Source organism: Mauremys reevesii, linkage group 3, assembly GCF_016161935.1.
Source record: "Mauremys reevesii isolate NIE-2019 linkage group 3, ASM1616193v1, whole genome shotgun sequence".
NCBI lineage: Eukaryota > Metazoa > Chordata > Testudines > Geoemydidae > Mauremys > Mauremys reevesii.
The window spans coordinates 140,916,915-140,943,442 of NC_052625.1; the positions used below are offsets into that span (position 1 = coordinate 140,916,915).

At 39.4% G+C, this 26,528-nt stretch overlaps 1 protein-coding gene across 12 annotated transcripts in view; it reads left to right on the forward strand.

Annotated features, from left to right (window-relative positions):
• Positions 1-26,528, forward strand: part of MAP3K7 (mitogen-activated protein kinase kinase kinase 7) — an 81,501-nt gene that overhangs the window by 24,157 nt on the left and 30,816 nt on the right. For 10 of the 12 annotated variants that reach the window (XM_039529124.1, XM_039529118.1, XM_039529114.1 and 7 more), the window contains exons 2-10: positions 7,055-7,165; positions 9,061-9,126; positions 10,021-10,066; positions 10,655-10,793; positions 11,696-11,820; positions 17,383-17,511; positions 18,817-18,947; positions 20,236-20,317; positions 21,685-21,836. In XM_039529124.1, the coding sequence (XP_039385058.1) occupies positions 10,033-10,066; positions 10,655-10,793; positions 11,696-11,820; positions 17,383-17,511; positions 18,817-18,947; positions 20,236-20,317; positions 21,685-21,836 (792 nt within the window). In that variant the 5' untranslated portion in view covers positions 7,055-7,165; positions 9,061-9,126; positions 10,021-10,032. Of the gene's footprint in view, positions 1-7,054; positions 7,166-9,060; positions 9,127-10,020; positions 10,067-10,634; positions 10,794-11,695; positions 11,821-17,382; positions 17,512-18,816; positions 18,948-20,235; positions 20,318-21,684; positions 21,837-26,528 lie in introns of those variants that run through there. The other 2 variants (XM_039529125.1, XM_039529126.1) reach the window with 2 other exon arrangements.

Sequence of the window (26,528 nt, forward strand, 5' to 3'; positions counted from 1 at the left end):
TTCCAAATGGCTGCTGCCCTATTGGCCCCATCCCATAGGGATCTGGTCAAGTCCCTCTTCTTCTAGAGGAAATAACCTAGGCCCTCTGTTGTGCTAATCTAATGACAGCCCCCTGTGTAGTATTAATCACAGTCCATCGATATCCTAATACATCTCTTTGGTGTAGTACTGTTATTTAACTAATCTCAGGTACTTTGAAGAGGCATTAACACTAATAGCATAGGAGGGGGTGTATTGCAATAAGGTACAGGTTACATTATTAATTACTGGAATAATTTCAATACAGGTAAAATTTCCAGTGGCAGAACAAACTCTTTGGGTATTCATTTAATTAATCATAATTGGGTGACTAAATAACAATAAGGGCCTCTTTCATGTAACACATTGCAAACTCCAGGAACAGCCATCATATCTACTTCACTATGGAACCCATCAATTTCAATTACAGATTCTTGGGGTTCATTTGTAGTGATATCATAGATTTCTATTTCCACTGATCCATTTATTCTCCACTCAATTGTTCGCTTATATGGGATATCCTGAACTTTAAAAATCTCTTTTTTCCAAACAATCTTTAAATAAATCACTAAAGTGATTTTGGCCATTGATTTTATCAAATATATGGCATTGTCTGTATTTGGATGTATTACAAGGGTAATAGTGTAATGGAGGAGATGGCAGGGGCAGTGGCAACAAGATGCCTTTGGTACTTGTCATTTAAAATCCAGTTAGGGAGGGCAATACATGCTGAAGGATTTATCCAACACACAGGGCGCAGCCTGTAGAATAAACCCCAAAATCCGATCAATACCACATTCACAAGCATGGGTCCCACAAATTTCTTCCTGCCAGTGTATAATTCTTTGTTTCTTCACCAGGGTCAGTTCTTAATGTCCTTTCTAGTCAGGAATACCTGGACTTTGGCAATTTCAGTGGAGCGAGTGTTCCTTCTTTCCTGAAACAGTCGTGGTTCAGTATCCTACAGGGGAGAGGTTACCAGCACATCACCTTGTAATGGTTTTGCTTCTTCTAGAAAAATCCAAAGGCACAGTAGGTCTGTCGGTGGACAAGGGAGAGGTTACTAGCACTTCACCTTGTCCTTTTTCCATGCTGTCCAGAAGGCACAGCAGAGCTAGAAGGAGAAATAGGCTAATCATCAGTAGGAGAATCCTTCTGAGGTGGAGGGGTCTTTTTGCAGTGAGAATCATGGGTTCCAAGCAATCAGTCTTTGGCACTTCATGACAGTGTTGGTGATTAACAGGACTTGGAAAGGGCCCTTCCAGTGTGGAGCCAGAGCAATCTTTCGCTGATGGACCTTTACATAGTTTCAGTCTCCTGGTTCCAAGGAGTGGCAGAGCTGTTAGGGTCTCTGGGTAGCGCTTCTTTACCTGTGAGAAAAGAAACCTAACACATTTCATTAATGCCTGGCAGTGTTTTGCAAATCTCATAGGTGCTTGGGCACATTCAAGGCCCCCCGCACCTTTTCTTGGTTGTCAGCCAAGTCTTAGCTGTGAGCAGTGTCCTTGAATGGGGCCAGTGTCTTATCTTTAGACTGAGCATGCTAGTTATTTTTTTTCCAGTTAATTCATTCTGTCCTTTTTCCTTCTCCCCCTTCTTGGCTTCTTTTAACCTACAAAAGAAACTTCCACTCTTTACTCATACACCTTTTCCCAACAATGAACACATAAACATTGTCATTATACAATACATTAATCTTATTATTCAATGTATGCCACATATACCCTTCCACTAAAATAACTTTATTACAGAGCTTTGGAGCAACAAGCCAGGACAAGCACACCCACTTTGAGGAGTCCACTCAGTACAACCTCTTGTGTCCAATAGATTTCCACCCTCCCCATCTCTCTGGCTAGAAATCTGAGGTAGCCAGAAGGATCCCATGTGCAATATGGGGAGTGGGTTAACTTTTCGTGTCCTTGCTTCCAAAGACTGTTGGTATGCAAATTTTAACAACAATTTTTTCAATTAACAATCTGGCCAATTAAGTTTATTTTTCTTACTTATACTAAAGTCTAATACATTTGTTTATCACATTTTCCTGATTTATCCAAACACTTTGTATTCCAAGTTGAATAAAACAAGTATCTGCATTTTAATTTAACCCTTCTGTTTGATTTTAAACTAGACTATCCTATGAAAATATTAAACACAACAATTCTGGCCACGAGACAAACATCACAAGACAGGACATAGAACACGGAACATAATTCCTATTGTGCCAGTAAATGCATAGCACGTTGAATGCTGTTCAGCTCGCATCAGTTTTCTCTGAGGCTTTGGCTACACTTGCACTTCAAAGCGCTAAGTGTAGTCAAAGCGCCAGCGCTGGGAGAGAGCTCTCCCAGCGCTGTCCGTACTCCACCTCCCTGTGGGGAATAACGTATAGCGCTGGGACTTTGACCACACTGGCGCTTTGCAGCGCCGGAGAGGGTGTGTTTTCACACCCTGCTGCAGCGCTGCAAATTTGCAAGTGTAGCCAAGGCCTGAGTATCTGAAAGACAAAAAACAGAGGTCTACCCTTCTGGGCAGTCAGTCATCGCTTAAAATGTACAAATACCCTTGTTGATTTCAGGCAAAACAGAGGAATTACCCCATTTTTCTTGGATTTGTTTCATAGGCAGCCCAGATTTCAGTGGCTCCTACCTTGTCAGTTAGATAATTTGCATTAATACAGATGCTTTCTGGCTTGCTTCTGGATCCAAAGCTATCCACAATTTAAAGATTCTTTCTTAAAAAGGGACACAATCAACTTTACCAGAATTTTGACTGCCTTTTACTTTTAACTCCTGCTTTCAAACGCTGAAAGAAAACATTACTACTGTTAGTAGCCGCTTAGAGCCTAATAGGATTTCAATTACATAGCACTGTATACATTTCTTTAGCTAATTCGAGTAAATTGTTCATAGCCAAATAATTGCAATCAAATAATTTCTTGCCTGGATTTATTAACAAACATTTCAAAGACACCAAGAACTTTCCTCTTTAGCATTTTTACAAAGTTCAACTGCTGTTCCCTCCGGCAACTACAGAGTTAACTTCTCACTCTTTCCTTAAATCATTTGCTTGTCTCCCAACAGCCACTTTTATCAACTCAAATCACCATTTCACGTACTGTCCTGGGTATTTGAAATCCCCATGCTTATACTTACTTTCTCCTTCCTTCCACTATGCCCTCAAAATTTTCCAACCTGTTTTCCAATCTCTCTGTCGTCTGCCCTCCTGGGCCCGATCCTGCTTTCCTCGGTGAACCGTCCCTTCCATGGGCACCGGCTTTGTTCCACTACCAGTTTAGCTAGGAAGGTGGGCTTCTCAACTAGCCCCCACCCTTCCTGGTCTCTTCCTTTAAACATTCTTACTCACAAGGCTACCCGAGTCCTCCCTCATGAGACTTGCCACCTGGGCAAAAACGCATGGCCCATTGGCATTTAACTATTAAATTTCCTCTTGTAGCAAACACACTGCTGTTACAGCATATGCTGAGCACAAATGGCTAAAGTTTGACAAGTCCCTGAAGGACCGGTACTTGCTTAGCCAGTGCTTCCTTTTCTACCTGGAAGTCCTGTCTCAAGGCCTGCAACTTGCCTGGGCGTAGGTTTGAGTTGCTGCCTGGTTCATGAGCTATGCTCTTAATTGCTCAATTCTAGTTATCAAGTACACCTCTCTTCCCTTTTCTCCAACTTCTCTGTTGTCCAGTCCTGCTACGACTGGGGGTAGATCCACCTGCCACCCTTCCCAGTCAGCCGGGGTGGAGAGAGGAATGCTAAACCCCTCTCCAGTTCTCAGACTTACTGCGGCTGAGAGTGGGCACACCTTTAATCATGCAATCCTCAACATATAACACCAACAGTACCAAGCAAAGCAAACATAAAATAACAAGGGTAAAACAAATAGATGGTGTAAATTCTGCAGGGCTCCCCCCTTCTCAATTGCTCACCAAACTGTGACAAATTTCTGTTACCAATCTATCCCTCGTGTCAGGTGATCAGGCTGACACTACAGGATCGTTGGGGGAAGATAAAGAAAACACACCATATAACTGAATTTTAAAGCTTCATTAATAAAGTAATAAAACAACAACAGAGTGTTGGGAACGCTCCCACATCACTCAGGAAAAACATTAATGCCCCAGGCCCTAAGCCACTTTCATACTCTCACACGTACGTCCACACTGGCCACGTCTGTGTATAACGTTCAGAGAAGCAGGAGAGGTGGACGGGAGATTATACAGCTTGTCCAGAATTTCCAACATGCTTTCACTCTTGGGAGGGCTGTTCTTTTACACCCTGGAATCTCCTGCAGCGTCTCTTTCAGAGATTCCGGTCGGGTTAGCTGCCTGTGGCTTCTTCAGTGTCACCAAGCCACACCGGCTCCAGGGTCGCAAAGGCACACTGTTGGATCTCACTGGACAGTTAAGCTTTGCAAATGTAATCTCAGTTCTGTAACTTGTATTGCCTTTGGTTTGCCTCTGTCTATATTTTTTCACAGCCAGCTGGGGCCGAAAGCAGTTTTTCTTTGCACTTAGTATGGTCTGCGTTGATTCTTGACCTTGAACGCAGAGCAACTTTCTCTTTATCTGGGCCAAGCTGAATTTCAAATTAACCCATTCCTTTCCTCAATAGACAAATTGCTCAGGATGTGTCAGAGGCTTTTGGTGAAGTAAGGGTTCCTCTGAGGTATGTAAGTTTATCTAAATCGAAGGTACCTTCTAGTGGGCATTGTTTAGATGAATTTTCACGCGTGTACAGATTCCAATTGTCTAAATATCTGCAGGTTTTTGGACCATAATGTACGTACATGTAATATGCTGAGGTACCCTTAGGGGGTGAGGTGGAATGTTTAGACTGTCTCCCACCCATTTTCCACTCACACACACAGGGAGGGTGCCCTGTCCGCGCTAGTGGCTCATAAACTAAGGATCTCTCCCTATAGGGTACTCACACAGGAGAGACTAACGAGAATGGCCACGACCCTCCTACATCTCCCTTCAGCAAAGAGCGTTGGCTAGTCTCAAGGAGACGGCGCCGCTTACTCTGATTGCGTCCAGTGAGATGATCAGACTGTCAGTAGACCACACGGAAAGGAGAGGGGGAGGCAAGATGGGTTCACATGCTCCTAGACCCAGGTAGCCTCCTTGCCAGACGATGCCAGGCCGAGTCAGCCCACTGTGGGTCGGATCTTCTAAAGATCCTCTAGTTACTGGGCATGCGTTAGAGTAGTCCTGGTCACGAGCTTTCGCTTCGCAGAATGCTCTGGGCATCTTCCGGTCTCTCTCTCTCTCACACACACACACCCCTCTATTCCAAATACCACGATGCATGTGTACCTTAGGTCCGGACCCAATACACATGAGGCGGTATAACAACCCCTCTTGAGGCGGTAAAAACCCCTCAGCACCGGTGCATACCTAATGCATTTCCCTATGCATTAACCTTATTGGCCAACCAAGCAGTTTCCCAGTACTGCTTCAAACTAACCTCGTTGGGGTGGCAAAACCGTTCCCCGATACCACTCTGCATCTGATTGTGCTGCACAGTCAATAAGTTCAGATGGCGTGAGCCCAACAGGGACAGATGTCCCCACAGACAGTCCTCCTCCGACAGCCCAATAGAGATTTCAAAAGGTCTCTTACCTCTATTGTGGTGCCATGGGGTTCGAAGGGGAACGATCCGTAGCAGCTGTTTGTGGGTCCGTGGGTGTTGCCATCCCGGATGAGCCCCCAAATTGTCAGAGAAAAACTCAGTTCTCACTTTTTGTTTGGGTGCAGCCTAGTCAGATACTTTATTATTTCTCAAGCAATTGCAATTGAGGGAGGGAGTGCCCTAGGACACAGGGTTGTCCCAGTCCCGGACTGGTCTCTCAACAGGTAAACAATTACAGCAAGCATTTATACCTTTGTTACAGACAATAATAAGCAACAGCTGCATTTTGTTTATACATAAGTCATCCTGATATCTTGTTTTTCTCACTTAAGAGACTCTAGTCTACATTTCGTATTATCTACATATTATCTACACAAGGTCAAAACAACTTCTCTCACAGTTCTTTTCCACTCGCCTCACACAATCCTCACTTCTACAAATCTCGCATTATTAGGGTTACAGTTAGCCTAACTCTTGCTAACAGAGACTGTCATGCATTAACATCCCCTACAAATCCCTGTCAGTTCTTTCTCTACTTCCACACTGTTTAACCCTCTTTAGTGAAGTCAAAGTGCAGGATTATGATATCTACCCATTGTTACGGAAATAATAGTAAAAGTTAAAATTCAGTATTATGGTTTCATTAGAGGGTTAATTGGAGGCAAACGACTGAAATGGAGAGAACTTGTTTTAGTGTACATTTTGCTCATGAGGGAGTGTTAAAGGAAATGACTCTGTGTAAATTCTCATTAGTCTGAAAATCTCAGTATTGAAAGTATGTGGGGGGGAGATAACCTTGGTCGTATTTGATATGTGTCCCTTACTCTGTCTTCTGCTACACTTCAGCATAGTGCTAGGATACATGCGTTTATGTACTTTTATTCCAGACGTCAAACTTTGTATAACTAATAAGCAGAAATATATGCAATTAGATCCTATTTCCAAGACCAAGTTTTATAAAGGTGAACTTTGCATAGGAAGGATGAAGAAAAGAATAAGGGGGAAGCAACTATTTTTCCTTTTTTCTAGGTTCTTTTTGAGTAGATCTTGTGTGAAATAAGTAACTTTACAAATTTGTATGCAATATAAATATTTCAGAAAAAATGTGAAGAATTTAATGCATGTAGTTTACTGTTTTTCCATGTAGGTGATCTATGGGAGAAGCCTTATGCACATGCCATTTATGACAATAGTCCTAGAATTTGTAGCTGTTCTTTGTGACTGCATAAACTTAAAGTTCTGTTATAAACTTGGACTTCGCTTCATATGTCTGATTTCTTTACACTAAATTTTTTATTTTTGACGCTGTGTAACATGTTTAAATATTTGTGAACTGCTACAGGCAAGCTGAAATTGTTTCCTTAACTACAGTATTCCTTACTGTCTTGATCTAGGTTGTTGGAAGAGGAGCCTTTGGTGTGGTCTGCAAGGCAAAATGGCGAGGAAAAGATGTAGCCATTAAACAAATAGAAAGTGAATCTGAAAGAAAGGCCTTCATTGTGGAGGTACAGTAAGCTTGCTTGAAAAGAAGTTATGGGATTTAGTATGTCCCCCCCCCCCCCCACAGCCCTCCCCACTAGTAATGTGGTATAGTTTTTCCACTGACATACCCCACCTCCAGCCATGCCTCCTCCACCAGAACTTGTAAGAGGGTCCTCAGAGAATGGCCTGTGGGTGTCTTCCCCAGTTTCTGCACTGAAGGAATTCTTCCCAGCCAGATCTGGGGTATTTAGAGCTTCTTTATTGCACTCTAGCCCTTTTAATCGGTGTAGAGAGACCAAAGAGGGAGTGAAAATCTCATCCAGTTTCGGTTAACATTGGGGGAGGGGTCATGCTATGAAAAACTTTGGTTTATGTTTCCATTAATGTAGTAATTTATTTTTAATTAAAATTGTAAAAATTAAAAGAAGAAAATACATGTAACCTATTTATTTGAGAACAAATCCCTCACACATAATTCGTACTTTTCCTAAAGGAGAGACAACATTCTAGGATTGAATTTTGATACTGCTTAACTTCAATGAACTTCATTATCCCATAGTTCTGTTTGTTTGCATTTAAAACACAGTAGATGAAAATCTAGGATGCCCAGGATATATGGAGTAAAATAAGAATAAATCCCTAAAACGTTGCAGTTCCTTTAACCATACTACAATTTTGTGACTAAAAATGTATTTATAATGCATCTTTCTGTTAATAGAATATTTATACTGTGCTCATTGCCATGGTATGTGAGTGCAGAATAATGTTCACACAAATCTAAATGTGGTTGAATGGTAAGTCGTCTTGGTTGGGCTTTATGTGAGAGAGAATCTAAGAGAAAATCCTCAAATTATTTTGAATTGGTTTCAAGATATTATTACACTTTGAGTTCTTGCACTGTATAGATTCAGTTCTGTTCTAATATCACTTCAGACTATATATAAAGAATTTCTAGGAACATAGGGTCATGTGCCCTATCGATTGGATAGTGAAATTCAGAGGGTACTATAAAAACCTCCCTCAAAAGTCTGTGAAAGCCAAAACTTCCCACTTGGTTTGATTTTGTGCCAACTTTCAAAATAAAAAATGGTTTTTAATTTCTTCAGTGGGTGTATCCACACATGCCTACTATCAATTATTACAAGCAATTTTTTCTCATGACTGGATGGCATAAATGTTAACTTGTAGAATTTATTTTATAGTTCATTTTTGTGGACATTAGTTCTCTTTAACACAAAAGGGAGTATTTTTCCCATAAGATTTTCTGTAGTGATTCAGACCATTTGTCTCTGAAGTCAGGTATCCTTGCCTCCAAATGTGGGCAATAAACAATGCTACAGAAGTATTGCAAAATCCTCAGAATGCCATATTTAGTTGTGCAGTGCTGTACTTGGAAAGTGGATGTTCTGCTTGTTCATCGGCTTGCACTCTGGCCCTGAAGCATATGACTTAATTATGTTCTTAACATGCATAATTAAAAATTTGATTTGAGTCATAATATTTTCTGACCCATTTTAATAGGTCTGCCTGGCTAATACAATCTGTTACGAGACAGGGGAGTGCTATTATCTCCATTTTACAGATGGAGACCTGAGGCACAGGAAAACTGATTTGTCTTTCCGGGGTCATGCACGAGGTCTGTGGCAGAGCCAGGGTCCCAGGTTCTAGGCTAGTGCCCTAAGCATTGGATTTTTAGAGGCTGGTCCAGTTTTAAAGTCCAGGCACAGTATGTGACATAAATTTGTTATTTTACAACCTAATTTAATTATCTAAGACATCAACTTTTTCACCCTAACTAATCATGGTATGTAAATAATTGTCTGTGTTCATTTTAATTGTTAATTCTGTATATGAAACCAAATGGTAACTTGAAGTATTTTGTGGTTTGAAAAAAAAGTGGTGAACTTTTGTGTTGCAGCTTCGACAGTTGTCACGTGTGAACCATCCTAATATTGTCAAGTTATATGGAGCCTGTCTGAATCCAGTAAGTTGTAATCCTCCAGTTTTTGTCACCACGATAAAGTTCACTATAATCAAGCAATAGTGCAAGAAATACATTCAGCCAGTATACCCACCTTAGTATTGTGTCTCTAAAATGGTGGTGGTTTTTCTTATTAACGGGTTGATTTTTCTAAACTTTTATTTTTTACTTGAACCAAAGTGTAGCCTCTAAAAACCTATTCATGCTTCATCTTGTCCATTTGCTCTCCCTATGTTGATTTTTTTGATTGCAAAGAAATTAGTGTGGTATGTGTGTGTATATATATATATATATATATATATATGTAACTTCACTTGTGTGCAGTCCCCATATTGATTCCAAATCAGCACTACAAAAATGGTTTATTTTACAAATGACACACACAATTGAAAATCAATTTCTTTACACTTACCTGCCAAGGTCAGGATTCTGTTTTTGCCCTGCAACAGCTGATAACCCTACAAATGCCTCAGGTGATACAGCAAGTACTGTAGCAGGACAAATGTGAAATCTTGAACTCGCAACATGGTAAGCTAACTTAGACATATTTTATTAGTGGCCTGGGATATTAAATTGGTTAAAATAATAATTTATTCTGGTCTAATAAAAATTGGCAATTTTAGTTAATCTTTTATAATCCACTCTTACAGTAAATCCATTCTAACTGTAATCTGAAGGCAACCTTAGCCTTAAGGGGTATACAGTGATGCATCCTCCTCTTTGCTACCCTTTAATAGGATCTAAGCATCAATTTAATTCTGTATCTAATAGATCAATGTATCAATTATGGACACTTTGCAGTTCCTTTCAAAGAACTTTCCTTTCAAATTACAAAACCTATTGTCTGCCCCTACACTGCACTTTAAAACATCCCTATTTTTTGTCCCTCCCCCAAAGGTGTGTCTTGTTATGGAGTATGCTGAAGGAGGTTCTCTGTACAATGGTGAGTATCATTTAAACATGGTGTCTCCCTGCAGCTGAACTGTTAATGTTAGGAGAACCTTTCCTTAAAATATAAAATGGGCTTAATATTTATTTTAAAGAGCATTTTACAACCAGAATAGTTTAAAAATGCTTCTTAATCATCTGATTTTTTTGGTATCAAATGGTTTAAATTTTGTGACTCCTTTCATTTTTCCCTCTAAAAATATCCGACTTTATTAAGTGACCACCTTCAACTTCTTGTCAATTTCTTGAGTGATCATTTAATACAGACCACACCAGACACAGCTGAAAATGAGTGACTTTATTTTATAACTAGCAATGAAGTGGCAGAATTTATGTGTATAAATGTTTGCTAATGAACTGAGTACCATTTTAAAAACTTTGGAAATCACTGTTCACGTAACTTCGATTAATAGTGAGATATAAAGTTAAACAATGTAAAAAGAGATTTCAACAGCAACGCTAAAGAATGAGAGTAAATAACTAGTTGAATGTCATAGATCTTGTTACTGGTATGTTGTTAACTCCGTTGTTTCTATGGTAATATGCAATAAAGTTCTTTTTAGTTTGTGCCTTTGTTTTGCAGTGCTGCATGGTGCTGAGCCTCTGCCTTATTATACTGCTGCACATGCAATGAGTTGGTGTTTACAATGTTCCCAAGGAGTGGCATATCTCCACAGCATGAAACCAAAGGCTCTAATTCACAGGGACCTGAAACCGCCAAAGTAGGTTTCTAGTCAATGTTAAATCTTTTTTTCTGAAAATTGCAATTTGGGGTTTCTCTTTATCCTGTTACTTCCAGTGGATCTGGAGGAAAAATTAAAAACTTCTATTTATTAGATATAAAGTAATTGAATCTAAATACTATGGGTTTTAAATTTCAGTTATAAAATCAAGACATGCTGATTGTTTTGTGTACCACTAATTGTGTTTTCAGTATTGCATGTTATGCAGACATAGAGCCTGTTCTTGCCCCATATCATGGAAGTGGGTTTTTAGTAGGGTCTTGGTTACCTGAATGGGGAAATTAAAAAGGCCTTGAGGTCTACTTCTAGTGACCTGCATTGTTTTGCAGGAGAACCTGCATTTGATGCTCCAATTCCTTCTTCCTTCCCCAACGCTCATCCATAGGCACTGAGACCACATGGTCAATAGCAATCCTTCCATTTGAAGAAAAAGCAGCATTGGCTGGCCCTAATGGGAGTCCTGATCATTCCACTTCTGGAAAGATAGCAGCCATGATGGCTGGCCTCTTGCCTGCAGAGCCTATATAAAATGTTTGTGAATCAGCATATAAATGGCTAATTTTGTCTCCATTGGGTGCTTAGTGGATTGAAATAATTATTCCTAAAGAAACTGTTTTCTATTTAAACATATTTCAAATAGAGCTATAAAGATTAAAAATTAAAATTCTGCAGTTTATCATAATTAGCAAGTCATAACCTACTGATATACAATAGTAATTTTTAAGAATATATTTATACTTATCTGAACAATTTCTGCCATGTTACTTCACTACTGTGAAGTAAGGCCTCAAGTGAAAGTTGCTGGAATAAAATAGTAATGTTTTATTATTGTACCAAGATTACTTAATTATATAAACAATGTTTTGGGATTTTCTTTACAGCTTGCTGTTGGTAGCTGGTGGGACAGTTCTAAAAATCTGTGACTTTGGCACAGCCTGTGATATTCAAACACACATGACCAACAATAAGGGAAGTGCTGCTTGGATGGCACCTGAAGTTTTTGAAGGTAACAAAATAATGTACAGTTTGACATGTATTCCTCTACTTAAGGACATTATTTTGAGTGATTTGATATAAGAAATCAGTTGAGAGCATCATTCACATGCATTGTTTCCGTTAAGTTGCATTATAAAATATAGAAATACATTTTAAAGATTAAAAATAACTTGGGGGGGGAAGTCTTTAATTTACATTTAAAAATTAGGGACAAAGACTGCTGTACAAGTATCTTTAGGAAAGAAATTCACACAAATGGGGAAAAGTTTGATACTTGGAGTTCACAAATGGCAAAAAAAACTGAATAGACTGTAATCTTAAATTATGCATATTGTTTGGAGTTACCATCCTGGGATATTGTTGTTTCTGAGATCCCAAATTTTTATTGCACTGAAATATGTTGTCATTCCTTCCACCCCGCATTCTGATTCGCGATGGTCTTCAGAATTTGCCACGTATGTTGTCGATCAAGCATAGCCACCTCCATTTTTCCCTATATCTCCCTTCTCTTCCTTATTCCTTGAAGTTTAGTTCACCTCTTCTTCTCCTCTCACCCTATAAATAATTCATTTGTAAAAATTAATTTGTATTTAATATTTAAGTGGGGAGAGGAATCAAAAGCGATTTGTTGGCATATGATGGGGGGAAGCCCAGTGATGGTATACAATAAAATCACAAGGATTTGTGTGATTACTGTGTGGTTAAATGGGGAATAGCTCGGTCATTATGCATATCAGACCACATTCAGACCAGTGATTAACTGGTGCTGATTTTGCCCCCGGGAGTGAGTAAAAATTTCATTAAAAGTTTAATTGTGGATGGTTAGAGTGGGTTTTTTGTGTATGTTTTGTTTTTCCCTAGTGGTCTTAATAGTGAACTAAGTTCTCCAGAAAGGTATCAAATTCATAATACTGTAAAAAAGAAAGTCTGGGTAGCCACCTGAAAAAAAAGCACAGACAACCACCTACCTTTAAAGCAGGGGTTGGCAACCTTTCAGAAGTGGTGTGCCGAGTCTTCATTTATTCACTTAAGGTTTCACGTGCTGGTAATACATTTTAACATTTTTTAGAAGGTCTCTCTCTATAAGTCTATATATTATATAACTAAACTACTGTTGTATGTAAAGTAAACAAGGTTTTCAAAATGTTTAAGAAGCTTCATTTAAAATTAAATTTAAAATGCTGATATTACACCACTGGCGTCTCAGCCCGCTGCCGGCCTGGGGTTCTGTTCATCGGGGCAGGCGGCCAGGACCCCAGGCCGACAGCGGGCTAAGCAGGGCCGGGATCCCTGACCGGTGGTGGACTGAGTGGGGCCGGCAGCCAGAACGGGGCTGGGTATGTGTGGGGAGTGCAGGAGTCAGGGTAGAGGGTGTGGGGCCGCTGGGTATGTGTGGGGAGTGCAGGAGTCAGGGTAGAGGGTGTGGGGCCGCTGGGTATGTGTGGGGAGTGCAGGAGTCAGGGTAGAGGGTGTGGGGGCACTGGGTATGTGTGGGGAGTGCAGGAGTCAGGGTAGAGGGTGTGGGGGCACTGGGTATGTGTGGGGAGTGCAGGAGTCAGGGTAGGGGCTGGGGGGTTCTGGGTATGTTTGGAGGGTTCACGAGTCAAGGCAGAGGGCATGGGGTGGGGGGGGGCTGGGTATTTGTGGGGAGTGCCAGAGTCAGGGCTGGGGTCGTGGTGGGGTGCAGGGGTCAGGGCAGAGGGCTGGGGGGTGGGCTGGGATCAGGGGTGTGCTCCCAGCCCCCTGCCTGAGTGGCTCACGGCAGGGAGCCGGAGGGATATGCCCTGATTCCACCCCCCCTTCCCCAAGGTCCCGCTCCTGCCTCTTCTCTGCCTCCTTCCTGGTCTGAGCAGCGAGGGCGCTGGGGCTCCTCTTCTCCCCTCCCTTGCAAGGGCCATCGGCGGCAGGGAGGGGAGGAGGCGAGGCACAAGGCAGCATGCTGGGGGAAGAGGCGGGGGAAGGGGAAGCTTGGCTGCTGGCGGAGCCTGCCCTACAGCAGCCAGCAGGACCAAACTTGCTTCTGTCCCCGCCAGAGAGAGCTTTAGACGGGGGGGGCGGAGAAGAGCGGGCTGGGCCGGGCAGGATTTTTAATAGCACACTGCTGCCTACCGGGGTCCCGGCCGTCGGCCCCACTCAGCCTGCCGTTAAAAATCGGCTCGCGTGCTGTCTTCTCCACAACAATATCAGTAGGCTCTGGTCAGATGTTCTGGACTTCTGCGCATGAACATTTTAGAGTATGTCTGTGCTACTGAGACTAATGTGGCATACTGACATCACCATAGTTATGCCAGCATAACCTACACTGATGGAAAGGGGTGTGTCCATTGGTGCTGAAGCACCATCTGTGGGTACTTAGGTCAATGGAAGCAGCCCTCCATCAACATCTGTATCTACACTTGGGGTTAGGTCAACAAAGCTACATTGGTCCGGGTTCAGTTTAACACCCCTGACCAATGTAGCTATGTCAACCTAAATTTTAAGTATAGATTAGGCCTCTAGTTAAATCACCATAGTCATTCGGTCCTTGATCTCTCTCCTAAGACTGACAATTTTATGTCAGTTTCTGTGCTACAAGTATCAGTTTACCAGAAACTGCCCTGGGCATACCTCCTTGTTCACTTCACTTCAGATACTGACCAAAACTTATTCTTAATGTTCATTTACCACTAGAAGTTAGATTCTTTTCCTTTTTTGGCGGGGGGGAGGAAATCCTGATTTTTTTTTTTAAATTGGATTAAGGGCTACATTTAAAAGCCTTGCTGTTACTAGGAATTCCAGTGCAAATGCTAAGTCATCCACTTCTTAGTGACTCTCCAGTCCATAAATTCAACTAAGTAGGAACATGTAAAATTTCAGTTCTAAATTTCCTGCTTTTAGTACTGCAGCAAGGCTTTTTTATACAGCGATTTTTATATATTTTTGTTTTCCAAAATTTGTATTGGCACCATTGAAACACAGAATGATTGAATATCTTATGTCTGAAAATGGTGGAATGTAAAATTTCAAATTAATATCTCGAAATACCATTGTCATTCAACTTTATTAAACCAAAGTTAATTAACATTTTTAATTTAACAATTTACAGTAACTCCTCACTTAAAGTCATCCCGGTTAACGTTGTTTCGTTATTACATTGCTGATGAATTAGGGAACATGCTCATTTGAAGTTGTGTAAAGCTCCCTTCTAACGTTGTTTGGCAGCCACCTGCTTTGTCTGCTGCTTGCAGGAAGAGCAGCCCATTGCAGCTAGCTGGTGGGGGCTTGGAACCAGGGTGGACTGGCAGCCCCCCATCAGCTCCCCGTTCCCCTAAGTTCCCTGTGCAGCAGCTGCCCAGCAGGCTAACAATTGCAGCTGTTCTCCCCCCGCCATGTGCTGCTCCCCAAGACCCCTGCTGGCTGTGTGGCGGGGGAGTGGAGGGAAGGAAGAGGGGGGGTAATGTCAGGGTGCCCTCCTTCCCCCTGCTCCTGCACCCCGCTTACCCCATCTTCCATAGAGCAGGGGGGGACACACCAAGGCTCAGGACTGGAGGGAGCTTGCAGCAGCTGCAGTCTCAGCAAGCTGATCTAATTAACAAGGCAGTGTATTTAAAGGGGAAATGGGCATATCTCCCTCCATTCCTGCTGCCTTGTAGAGTGAGAGGGTTAACCCTTGAGGGCTCAGCCAATTGCTAGTTCATCATTTAGCAGTAAGGGAAATATCCCATGCTCTGACTCCTCCACCTCAACCAAGCTTCACAATCATCATCACTGTGTACCAGTATTACATTGTTTGTTTAAAACTTATAGAGTGTGAGTGTGTGTGTTAATTATAGTCTTTTGTTTGGTGAAAAAAATTTCCCTGGAACCTAACCCCTTCATTTACATTAATTCTTATGGGGAAATTGGATTCGCTTAACATAGTTTCGCTTAAAGTCGCATTTTTCAGGAACATAACTACAGCGTTAGTGAGGGGTTACTGTATATGCATTAATTACTACCTCAAATATCAACAATAAAATCAGAACAAAACCTAAGCCAATCTACATCTAACTCAACAATTTCTAAATTTTCTCATATCTGTTTGATAGGTCTTTGGAGAAAACTGAAGGTATTCTTATCAGAATGATAAGAGTAGAAAGAAGCTTTTATTTTGTAGATGGCAGTCTGTCAGAATTCCTTTTGAAATAATTACTTCAATGCTGCTGGGGTTTTGCTGCAATATTAAATGTGTGTCCGGGCTCCTAGAGCTTTATATACATGCCTTTTTATTTAAATTTAAATAAATGTCATTTCTAAAGTAAGGAGGGAGGAAGTACTATAAACTCAAAACTGACTCTAGAAGTAAAATAGTTGAGCAAGCTGTAGTGCAGCATGTATATGCTACTATCCTAGGTCACATGGTGTCTTCCTATATAAAGAAATTCTGCATAGATGTGTCTCTTTAAATTATTAGATTGTTTTTCCATATGTTTCCTGAGAAAACAGAACAGACTCTTTAGTTATTGTCATTCTTGTTTCAGATATTGACCAGAAAGGATAAATTCATAGTGCTGACTGTTCTTTACATACTTCATATCTTGAATTTGTTTATCATTCATGTCTATTTTAGACGTTCCTGGCTTTCTCTAATTAACAAAGTATTTATCCTTTTGTAGTCTCTTGTCTCCCTCTCTCTGAGCTTTATTATTATTCATTATTTTATATCACCCAACGTCTGCTGTATGCTTCATGAGAGACCTAGAAAGATTCAATCCCAGCCTCAAAGAACTAAATTTTAGGCATGACAAAATGAGTGAGGATAAATGAGTGGGGGGAGGGATAGCTCAGTGGTTTGAACATTGGCCTGCTAAACCCAGGGTTGTGAGTTCAATCCTTGAGGGGGCCATTTAGGGATTGGTCCTGCTTTGAGCAGGGGGTTGGACTAGATGATCTCCTGAGGTCCCTTCCAACCCTGTGAATCTGTGATAATAAACAGGGAGGCATTGGGGTGATGAAGATGGAGATACAGTGACATCGCATGGTTACTTAGTATAGGCATGGGCATATCTTGCTGGTTCTTTTAAGGACATCTTGTTTTTAAATATAAAAATGACAGATGATAGTGAATTATGACTGATTTACTGTGGCCATCATGGAAGAAGTGAATTTAGGAGAAAGATTTAAAGGAGGCACAGGTAGTCAAAATGACAATGAAATAATGCTAAATTTGAGAGATTGATGATGAGCGTAAAATCACATTTGATATTTCAGAACAAGACTGTCCTAGGCATTATGTTTTTATAAGTTTTTTGAAGGAACTAGTTTGCAAAGAGGGAGAGCTCTTAGTTAAACATATTGGCAATAATAGCAAAAGGGTTTTTTAAAACCTTGAAGCAAATGTTTTCTATAATTTTTTTTTTCAAATTTACTCTGGGTAAATTAGAAGTTTTAAAAAAATTGGTGTTATATGGACTTATGACTGCTGTTTTCTCTGTGTGAAAACCAAAAAGAGATTCTACTCTGAAGGAAAACTGATGCATACATAGCTAGTTCTCTAAACTTGTAGGCACATATCATGCAGGAAAGACAAATTGTGTTGATGATTTTTTTCCAGGTAGCAATTACAGTGAAAAATGTGATGTATTCAGTTGGGGTATTATTCTTTGGGAAGTGATCACCCGTAGGAAACCTTTTGATGAGATTGGTGGCCCTGCTTTCCGCATCATGTGGGCAGTTCACAATGGTGAGTTGAAATTTTTTTTTCATTTTGGTTCATTTAAAGTTAAATTGTATATTTGACATGTAACACTATATTAATTATTTCATATTTGCAAAATTATTCATTATTCAGTAGGTGGCAGTTTGATACCTCACTGTAGATTGTGTTGCCATTAATACTTAAGCACTCTTGGTCGGAACCAGTTCATTTTTGGTTCTCTTTCTTGTCTATTAGACTGTGCTTACTGACAGTGCTACATGTAATTATGATGTATGAATTACTAGGGAGAACAACTATCAATTTATTTTTGTTGTGATAGTGAAGTATTCCAGTCATCCTGAGTGAGCAGTAAGTGAGATACAGATCTCAAAAATAAAACGGCCAAAATTGAAGCTGAATGTAACACTAGCTAAGATTATCAAACCAGGACACCCAAAGTTTGTGTCCCAAGTGCTAAATAACTAGCATGGTTTTTCAAAAATACTTATTTGATTACGTTACTAGGAGATCTTGTTGCTCATCACTTCTGAAAAAACAGCTTTTTATCTAGGAGACATTCCCTGTAGAGATCCACTAACTTGTTTTCCTCCTTCAAATCCCTCCTTAAAACTCGAGTTTTCTGTGAGACCTATAAAGAACCTGACAACAGCTAAACTACTGTTGCACTGAAACCACTGGCTATCATGATGACCAGAATTGTGTCATTGTTTCCCTGTATCTTCCCAACTCTCTGTATCGATCTATTGTCTCTTGTTTTAGACGAAGTTCTTTGGGTCAGGGACTATCTGTCTGTTCTGTGTTTGGACATCACCTAGCACAATGGGATCCTGGTCCATGACTTGAGACTCCTAGGTGCAACGATAATATAAATATTAGTTTGAAGATGTAAAGCACTGTTAAATTTTCCACTCTGTCTGCAGGGGAAGCTAGGTGAGGAAAACACTATCTAAAGTGCTGCTGTTTCTATTTTTTCTGTTTTCCTCTTGTTCAAATATGTTCATAAACTGACCAGACATATAGCGCATTCAGAGCATTATTGAAAGACAACTCTCTTTTTACTTATGCTTACCTAGATGTAATTTTCTAATTTGTATGTAATATAACAAATAAGAGTCACCAATCATTTATTCTATTTTTTCTTTATTTTTTTTTTTAAAAACTAATTACATGGAGCTTGGTTTTCTCCAGACAATAGATAGTTACCATGTATCTTTAATGAGTTTGTTTGTTTAAATAACAAAATAAGTTGTTTTAAAAAATTCAGGCAATGACAGAATTTTCAAGAATAGTTTGATATATAAATTAAGATTTGTCTAATTTTAATTATAGGTACTCGGCCACCACTGATAAAAAATTTACCTAAACCTATTGAGAGTTTAATGACTCGTTGTTGGTCTAAGGATCCTTCACAACGACCTTCCATGGAAGAAATTGTCAAAATAATGACACATTTGATGCGGGTATAACTCTTTTTCTTTTAATCTGTAAATAATTTAACAAGGGTTATGTTGTAGTATTGGCTTTTGAAGGTATGCCTTCCATGAGCCCAGTGTTTATATCTGTTGTTCTAAGTTGTATCTCCAGTCCCTAAAGATTTTTCCTAAACGCTTATACCACACGACTTGCTGAAAAGACTCTTTAAAAACTGCTAGAATCATGTGAGGTTTTTTTCAGGTGTTCTGGTTTTACCTTACAAAGTTATAATTAAGTATTTTAGTTTCTCTGCCATTTTCATGAGCATTGAGATGTTGATAGCTGCTCTGTAGTTTCAGGACCTTCATTGGCTTCTTTAAGGAAAAAATAGGCACTTGCATGGTAACTTTGCAAACTTCAGGAACAGAATCTATCTAAGGGTATATTACCTATCTTCATCAGTATCACTGCTAATTCAACTTCATTTCCTTCAGAAATCTGATCCTGAAGAATAATAGTATTCATTTGTTTTGCTAAATTTCAGAAATGCAAATCAAAATCAAAATATATTAGCTAAACCAAACAAAATGTTATTCATAGAAGTAGCACATGTATTACTCAGACATTTGCCAATCTGAATATCTTTGCACTGAATGCAAGTGAACAAGAATAAGTAGAAATTTAAAAATAGTTTTAAATGTGCATTATCCCCAACAGATTTGTTTGTATTAGTCATATTGGTGATCAGGTTAACAGAAATTTAGCCATTTTTTAGATAGTGAGCACTATTTAAACTAACTGCCAGGTGCCTAAATAAGCTAAACAAAAAGTTTTTGAATGGCTTGTGCCATTAAGTCATAGAGGGTTTATTCACAGACACTTTCAAGATGTGGTTCCATTCTCCATCCTCTCTCTTCATAACTGCTAACTTACTTTCCCTGACAAAACTCCCTAATATCCACTAGAATAGAATGTGTATCATTCCATCCTTATGCTGAATTAAACTGTACCTTGCCTGATTTATGCTATTGTAAGTGTCTTCCATTATGCTGCATTTTTCTTACAATACATAACAAATCTGTTTGAAGGCACTTAATAAAAATAGGTTTGTGTTCTTTGTTTTTTGGAGGTGTGAGGAAGGAGTGTTACTGAAAAGCAAGACTTGAGTTGTTGCAGATGGTTCTGCAGTTAAAATAGCATTCTCAAATTACCTTTTTTCCTCTGCATTTATTCAGAGAGCTAGGATCTGTTGAGGTGTATGCTACCTCAGTAGCTGCTATATGCACTCTGAAAGCATTAATTATGTTAATACCTAACAATTTACTCTCTACACAGTACTTTCCAGGAGCTGATGAACCTCTGCAGTATCCTTGTCAGTATTCAGATGAAGGCCAAAGCAACTCTGCCACTAGTACAGGTATGATTGTATAAATATAAGAAAAAAACCCACACTTTTTAAACAGGATAAACAGATCCAGGAATGTGTTATAAAGCGCAGCCTGAAACTTTATTAACTTTAAATTTTGATGGGCGGGGGGGAAATAACCCCTTCCTAAATGCCAGGTTCAGTGCTATGGTAAAGGGCCTCATAACAGATATTCAAGTCTTGCTTCCTTCAGCCTAATCCCTAGGGTTCAGCCAATCTCTGACTCCTCTTGCCCTCCTCCCACAATGGAGAATGAGGGTAACATGAAGGATAACTCAGTCTGCAAAGACTTAGGGTCTCCCTTTCTTCCTGCAGGTTATTAGGGTCCAATAGCCATCTCTCAGATCTTACTCCTGTTTGCCCCGTCAGCTGGTCCCTTTGAGCCTCTCTTCTGCACTGGACATCCTCATCAAATTTTGATGAAATAACAGATCCCACTGATTAAACTTGCAACTTTTCTTTACTTCCTATTAACCTAAAAAAAGGGGCTCTCAGGGTGCCATGAGGAAGGCAAAAATATGCACCAAACAGTCTACCAATCTTGCCTCAAGATAAATTCTTTCCTGGTGCACAAAACTGGTGATCACTCAGACCCACAGCATTTTGCATGGGGAAAAAATTTAACTGCTCCCTTTATGAAATGTTGCCCTATTTTCTTCATTCCCTTGGGTTCTTGTAACTTAACAACTACTGTTGTCCATACCCGCCTTCTTCTCTGTGCCCCAAACTCTAAGTTTTTCTCTCTCGCACACAGAATATTTTGGACATAAGGTACTTTTGAATTCACCTGTACATTTTATTGCAAAATCCCATCAACTCTGTTATATACTTGATGGTCTTCTCTAGCCAGACTACATGAAACATGTTTAGCATACTTAACATACTTAAGAAAATAAAGTTTTAAATCTATTGCTTGCAATTTTTAAGTCAATGTTTTAATTACGCTTATCCTACAAATATATTTTCATTATACAGTAGGATTCATGATGGATTTTACGAGCAAAACTGCCAATCGTGTTCATAATCCAAGCTTTTTGTTAATGATTTGAGATTAATAGCTAAAGTTTGACTTTAAGATCGGGGTAAACTTACTGTTCAAGCAAGGAGAAATATTTTGTTCTGAATTTTTTGCTTTTGAGGTATATTCTTAAGAGGTTTGTTTGTTTTTGTTTTTTTTAAACTGCAGTGCTGCAGTTTCCTTTGTCAAATGTTTTAAAAATTTACTTTAAAATTTATACGGTTGGTATTAGGGAATGAAGAATGGGTAGCTAAAGAATTCCAGCTTGATTTAATGTTTTCAAAGAAGTGATTTAAATACAAAAAAAATGTTTATTTTGGGGGGTGGGGCTTTTAAATAGGCTCGTTCATGGACATGACTTCTACAAACACCAGTAACAAGAGTGATGCTAACATGGAACCAAGTGACTTTCAAGGAACTGCTACCAATGATACCATTAAACGCTTAGAATCAAAACTGGCACAGCAAATGAAAAATTCAGCAAAGCAGTCGGTAAGCAAGTGAATAAAATCTTGTGCCTTAATGATGAAATTGCCATTAGATGGATAAAATCACTGTATTAAAAGCACACTGCTCTAAAATACAGGAGTTTTTTTCATAACAATGAGCTTTTCTATTCAATAAAGGGCAGTAAGTAAGTAACACTAAGGATAATGTAGTACATCAGCATCTCTAAATCTATGGTCCACTCTGCACTTACGAGAACATATGATGCCGACTCCCCATTTACAGCTGCTTTTACAAAAAAATTCTTATTAGTGTGAGGCTTATCTGTAAAAGCAGATAGAAATAAGAAGCATGTCTAGTTGTCGCCATAGGACCTAGTGGAGGTAGAAAGGAATGTAAACAGTTGCCCTCTTCAGGGTTGTTGGCAACCACTGAGAAGATCCAAGAGATTCCTCAAGAGTGCAGGTGGTGGGAGAGTAGAGTAGAGTGGCAGCCAGCCAGCTAGCTAGCATGATCAGGGTAGCGGAGAAGGAGCAGGAGCAAAGCAGCATGTGCAGGGGAGCAGAAAGAGAGAAGATGAGAAAGTCAAGGTGAAACTAAGAGCAAAAGGAGACTGTTCCTTCAGGGGCGGGGGACAAAATACATCATATACATAGTGAAGCATGGAGGCACACTAGTGTCTGTCCTTTTTTTTTTTTTCAGAACCAGTGAGAGATTGGGATTTCTTAGTTTAGGGAGGAGAGTAATAAGAGAACATGAGAGGTATACCAAATCAGAAATGATACTGAGATGAGAAATCAGGGAGCTCCTAATTATCTTTTCTGATAGTACACATTCAATGAAAGCTTCAGTCAGCAAATGTAAAATTGATAAAAGGAAATGCTTTATAAACAGTATGTAAGTGACATGTGGAACTCATTGTTACAAGAAGACATTGAGACTAAGAGATTGGTATGAGTCAAAAAAAAAGTAGACATATTTGAATAATGAAAATATATCCACAGTTTATATTAGGATGGAAAAATAGAGCTACAGTACAACCTCAGAGTTACAGACACCTCAGGAATGGAGGTTGTTTGTAACTCTGAAATGTTCGTAACTGAACAAAATGTTATAGTTGGTCTTTCAAAACTTTACAACTGAACATTGAGTTAATACAGCTTTGGAATTTTACTATGCAGAACAAAAATGCTGCTTTCCCTTTTTTAGTAGTTTACGTTTAACACAGAACTGTATTTGCGTTTTTGTGTCTGCTCCTGCCTGATTGTGTATTTCCTGTTCCAAATGAAGTGTCTGGTCAGCTGTTCAGTTCATAACTCTGCTGTTCGTAACTTTGAAGTTCTACTGTAAATCTTCAATCAGAAGACTTTAGTGAGAGCAGAGTTAGGCCAATGCTGAGTGCTTTTCAAAATCACAACATATATGATGATGTCTGTGTATAGTATAATTATTGGTTATACAATTTAATTAAAAATACCACAGTATAAGTATTAACTACAGAAATATATTGGGGATATTTCTCTTATCACTGTTCTTAACTGCTGATTTCTGAATAGAGGTGTAAGCTCAGAAGTCACTTGTTAAGTCGTCTGGAGAAACATTTATTTTAAAATTAGGGCTGTTGATTAATCACAGTTAACTCAATTAACTCAAAATTAATCTTGATTTTTTTTTTTTTAAAATCAGTCATGATTAATTAGTTTTAATCACACTGTTAAACAATAGAATACCTATTGAAAATTATTAAATATTTTGGATGGTTTTCTATATTTTCAAATAGTGTTTTCAGTTACAATACAGAATACGAAGTGTACAGTGCTCTTTATATTTTTATTACAAATATTTGCACTGTAAAAATGATAAAAGAAATTGTATTTTTCAGTTCATCTCATACAAGTTCTGTAGCGCAGTCTCTTTATCGTGAAAGTGCAACTTACAAATGTAGACATTTTTTGTTACATAACTGCACTCAAAAACAAAACTATGTAAAACTTTAAAACCTACAAGTCCACTCAGTCCTACTTCTTTTTGTTGAGCCAATCACTAGGACAAACAAATTTGTTTACATTTACAGGAAATAACGCTGCCTGCTTCTTATTAACAATGTCACCTGAAAGTGAGAACAGGCATTCGCGTGGCACTCTTGTAACCTGGATTGCAAAGTATTTATGTGCCAGATATGCTAAAAATTCATATGGATGCCCTTTTGTGCTTCAGCCACCATTCCAGAGGACATGCTTCCATGATAATGAAAAAATGTTGTTTAAATTTGTGACTGAATTCCTTGGGAGAGAATTGTATGTCTCCTGCTCTGTTTTACCTACATTCTGCCATATATTTCATGTTATAGCAGTTCGTTGTTTGTTCATTTTAAGAACACTTTCACTGCAAAAGGCAAAGAAGGTACCAATGTGAGATTTCTAAAGATAGCTACAGCACTCAACCCAAGGTTTAAGAATCTGAAGGGCCTTCCAAAATCTGAGAGGGATGAGATAGGGAGCATGCTTTCAGAAGTCTTAAAAGAGTAACACTCTGATGCGGAAACTACAGAGCCTGAACCACCCAAAAAAAAAAAAAAATTCCGCTGATGGCATCTGACTCATGATGAAAATGAACATGCATCGAACTGCACCGCTTTAGATCTTTATCGAGCAGAACCTGTCATCAGAATGGACGCATGTCCTCTGGTATGGTGGTTGACTCATAAATGGACATATGAATCTTTAGCACATCTAACACACACAAATATCTTGCAATGCCGGCTACAACAGTGCCATACGAACGCCTGTTCTCACTTTCAGTAAACAAAAAGCGGGTACCATTATCTACTGTGAATCATAGAATAAAATCATAGAACTGGAAGGGACCTCAAGAGGTCATCTAGTCCAGTCCCCTGCACTCATGGCATGACTAAGTATTATCTAGACCATTCTTGACAGGAGTTTGTCTAACCTGCTCTTAAAAATCTCCAATGATGGAGACTCCACAACCTCCCTAGGCAATTTATTCCAGTGCTTAACCATCCTGACAGGAAGTTTTTCCTAATGTCCAACCTAAACCTCCCTTGATGCAATTTAAACCCATTGCTGCTTGACCTATCCTTGGAGGTTAAGAAAAACAATTTTTCTTCCTCCTTTTTGTAACAACCCTTTACATACTTGAAAACTGTTATCAGGTCCCCTCTGTCTTCTCTTTTCCAGACTAAACAAACCTAATTTTTTCAGTCTTCCCTCACAGGTCTTGTTTTCTAGATCTTTAATCATTTTTGTCGCTTTTCTCTGGACTCTCCAATTTGTCCACATCTTTCCTGAAATGTGGCACCCAGAACTGGACACAGTACTGTAGTTGAGGCCTAATCAGTGTGGAATAGAGCAGAAGAATTACTTCTCATGTCTTTCTTACAACACTCCTGCTAAGACATCCCAGAATGTTGTTGTTGTGGGTTTTTTTTTTTTTTGCAACAGCGTTACACTGTTGACTCATATTTAGCTTATGAACCACTATGACTCCCAGATCTCTTTCCACAGTACTCCTTCCTAGGCAATTATTTCCCATTTTGTATGTGTGCAACTGATTGTTCCTTCCTAAATGGAGTTCTTTGCATTTATCCTTATTAAATTTCATCCTGTTTACTTCAGACCATTTCTCCAGTTTGTTCAGATCATTTTGAAATTTAATCCTAACCTCCAAAGCATTTGCAACTCCTCCAGCTTGGTATCGTCTACAAACTTTATAAGTCTACTCTATGCCATTATCTAAATAGTGAACAGAACCAGACCCAGAACTGATCCCTGCAGGACTTCCCTCGTTTATACCCTTCCAGCATGACTTTGAACCACTGATAAATACTCTCTGGGAATGGTTTTCCAAGCAGTTTTGCACCCACCGTATAGTAGCTCCATCTAGGTTACATTTCCCTAGTTTGTTTTTGAGAAAGTCATGCGAGATAGTATCAAAAGCTTTACTAAAGTCAAGATATACCACGTCTACCACTCCCCACCCCCCCATCCACAAGCCTGTCAAAGAAAGCTATCAGCTATCAGGTTGGTTTGACGTGATTTGTTTTTGACAAATCCATGCTGACTGTTGCTTATCACCTTATTATCTTCTAGATGTTTGCAAATTGCTTAATTATTTGCTCCGTTATCTTTCTGGGTACAGAAGTTAAGCTGACTGGTTTGTAATTCCCTGGGTTGTCCTTATTTCCCTTTTTATAGACTGCCACTGTATTTGCCCTTTTCCAGTCTTCTGGAATCTCTCCCGTCTTCCCATGACTTTTCAAAGAGAATTGCTAATGGCTCAGGTATCTCCCCAGTCAACTCCTTGAGTATTCTAGGAGGCATTTCATCAGGCCTTGGTGACTTGAAGACATCTAACTTGTTTAAGTAATTTTTAATTTGTTCTTTTCCTATTTTAGCCTCTGATCTTGCCTCTTTTTCACTGACATTCACTAGGTTAGGCATCCAATCACCACCAACCTTCTTGGCGAAAACTGAAACAAAGTCATCATTAAGCACCTCTGCCATTTCCACATTTTCTGTTATTTCCCCCCTCATTGAGTAACGGGCCTACTTTGTCCTTGGTCTTCCTCTTGCTTCTAATGTACTTGTAGAATGTTTCCTCGTTACCCTGTATGTCTCTAGCTAGTTTGATCTCGTTTTGTGCCTTGACCTTTCTAATTTTGTCATTTTATGTAAATAAGCTTGTTTGTCTGAGGGATTGGCTGAACAAAGAGTA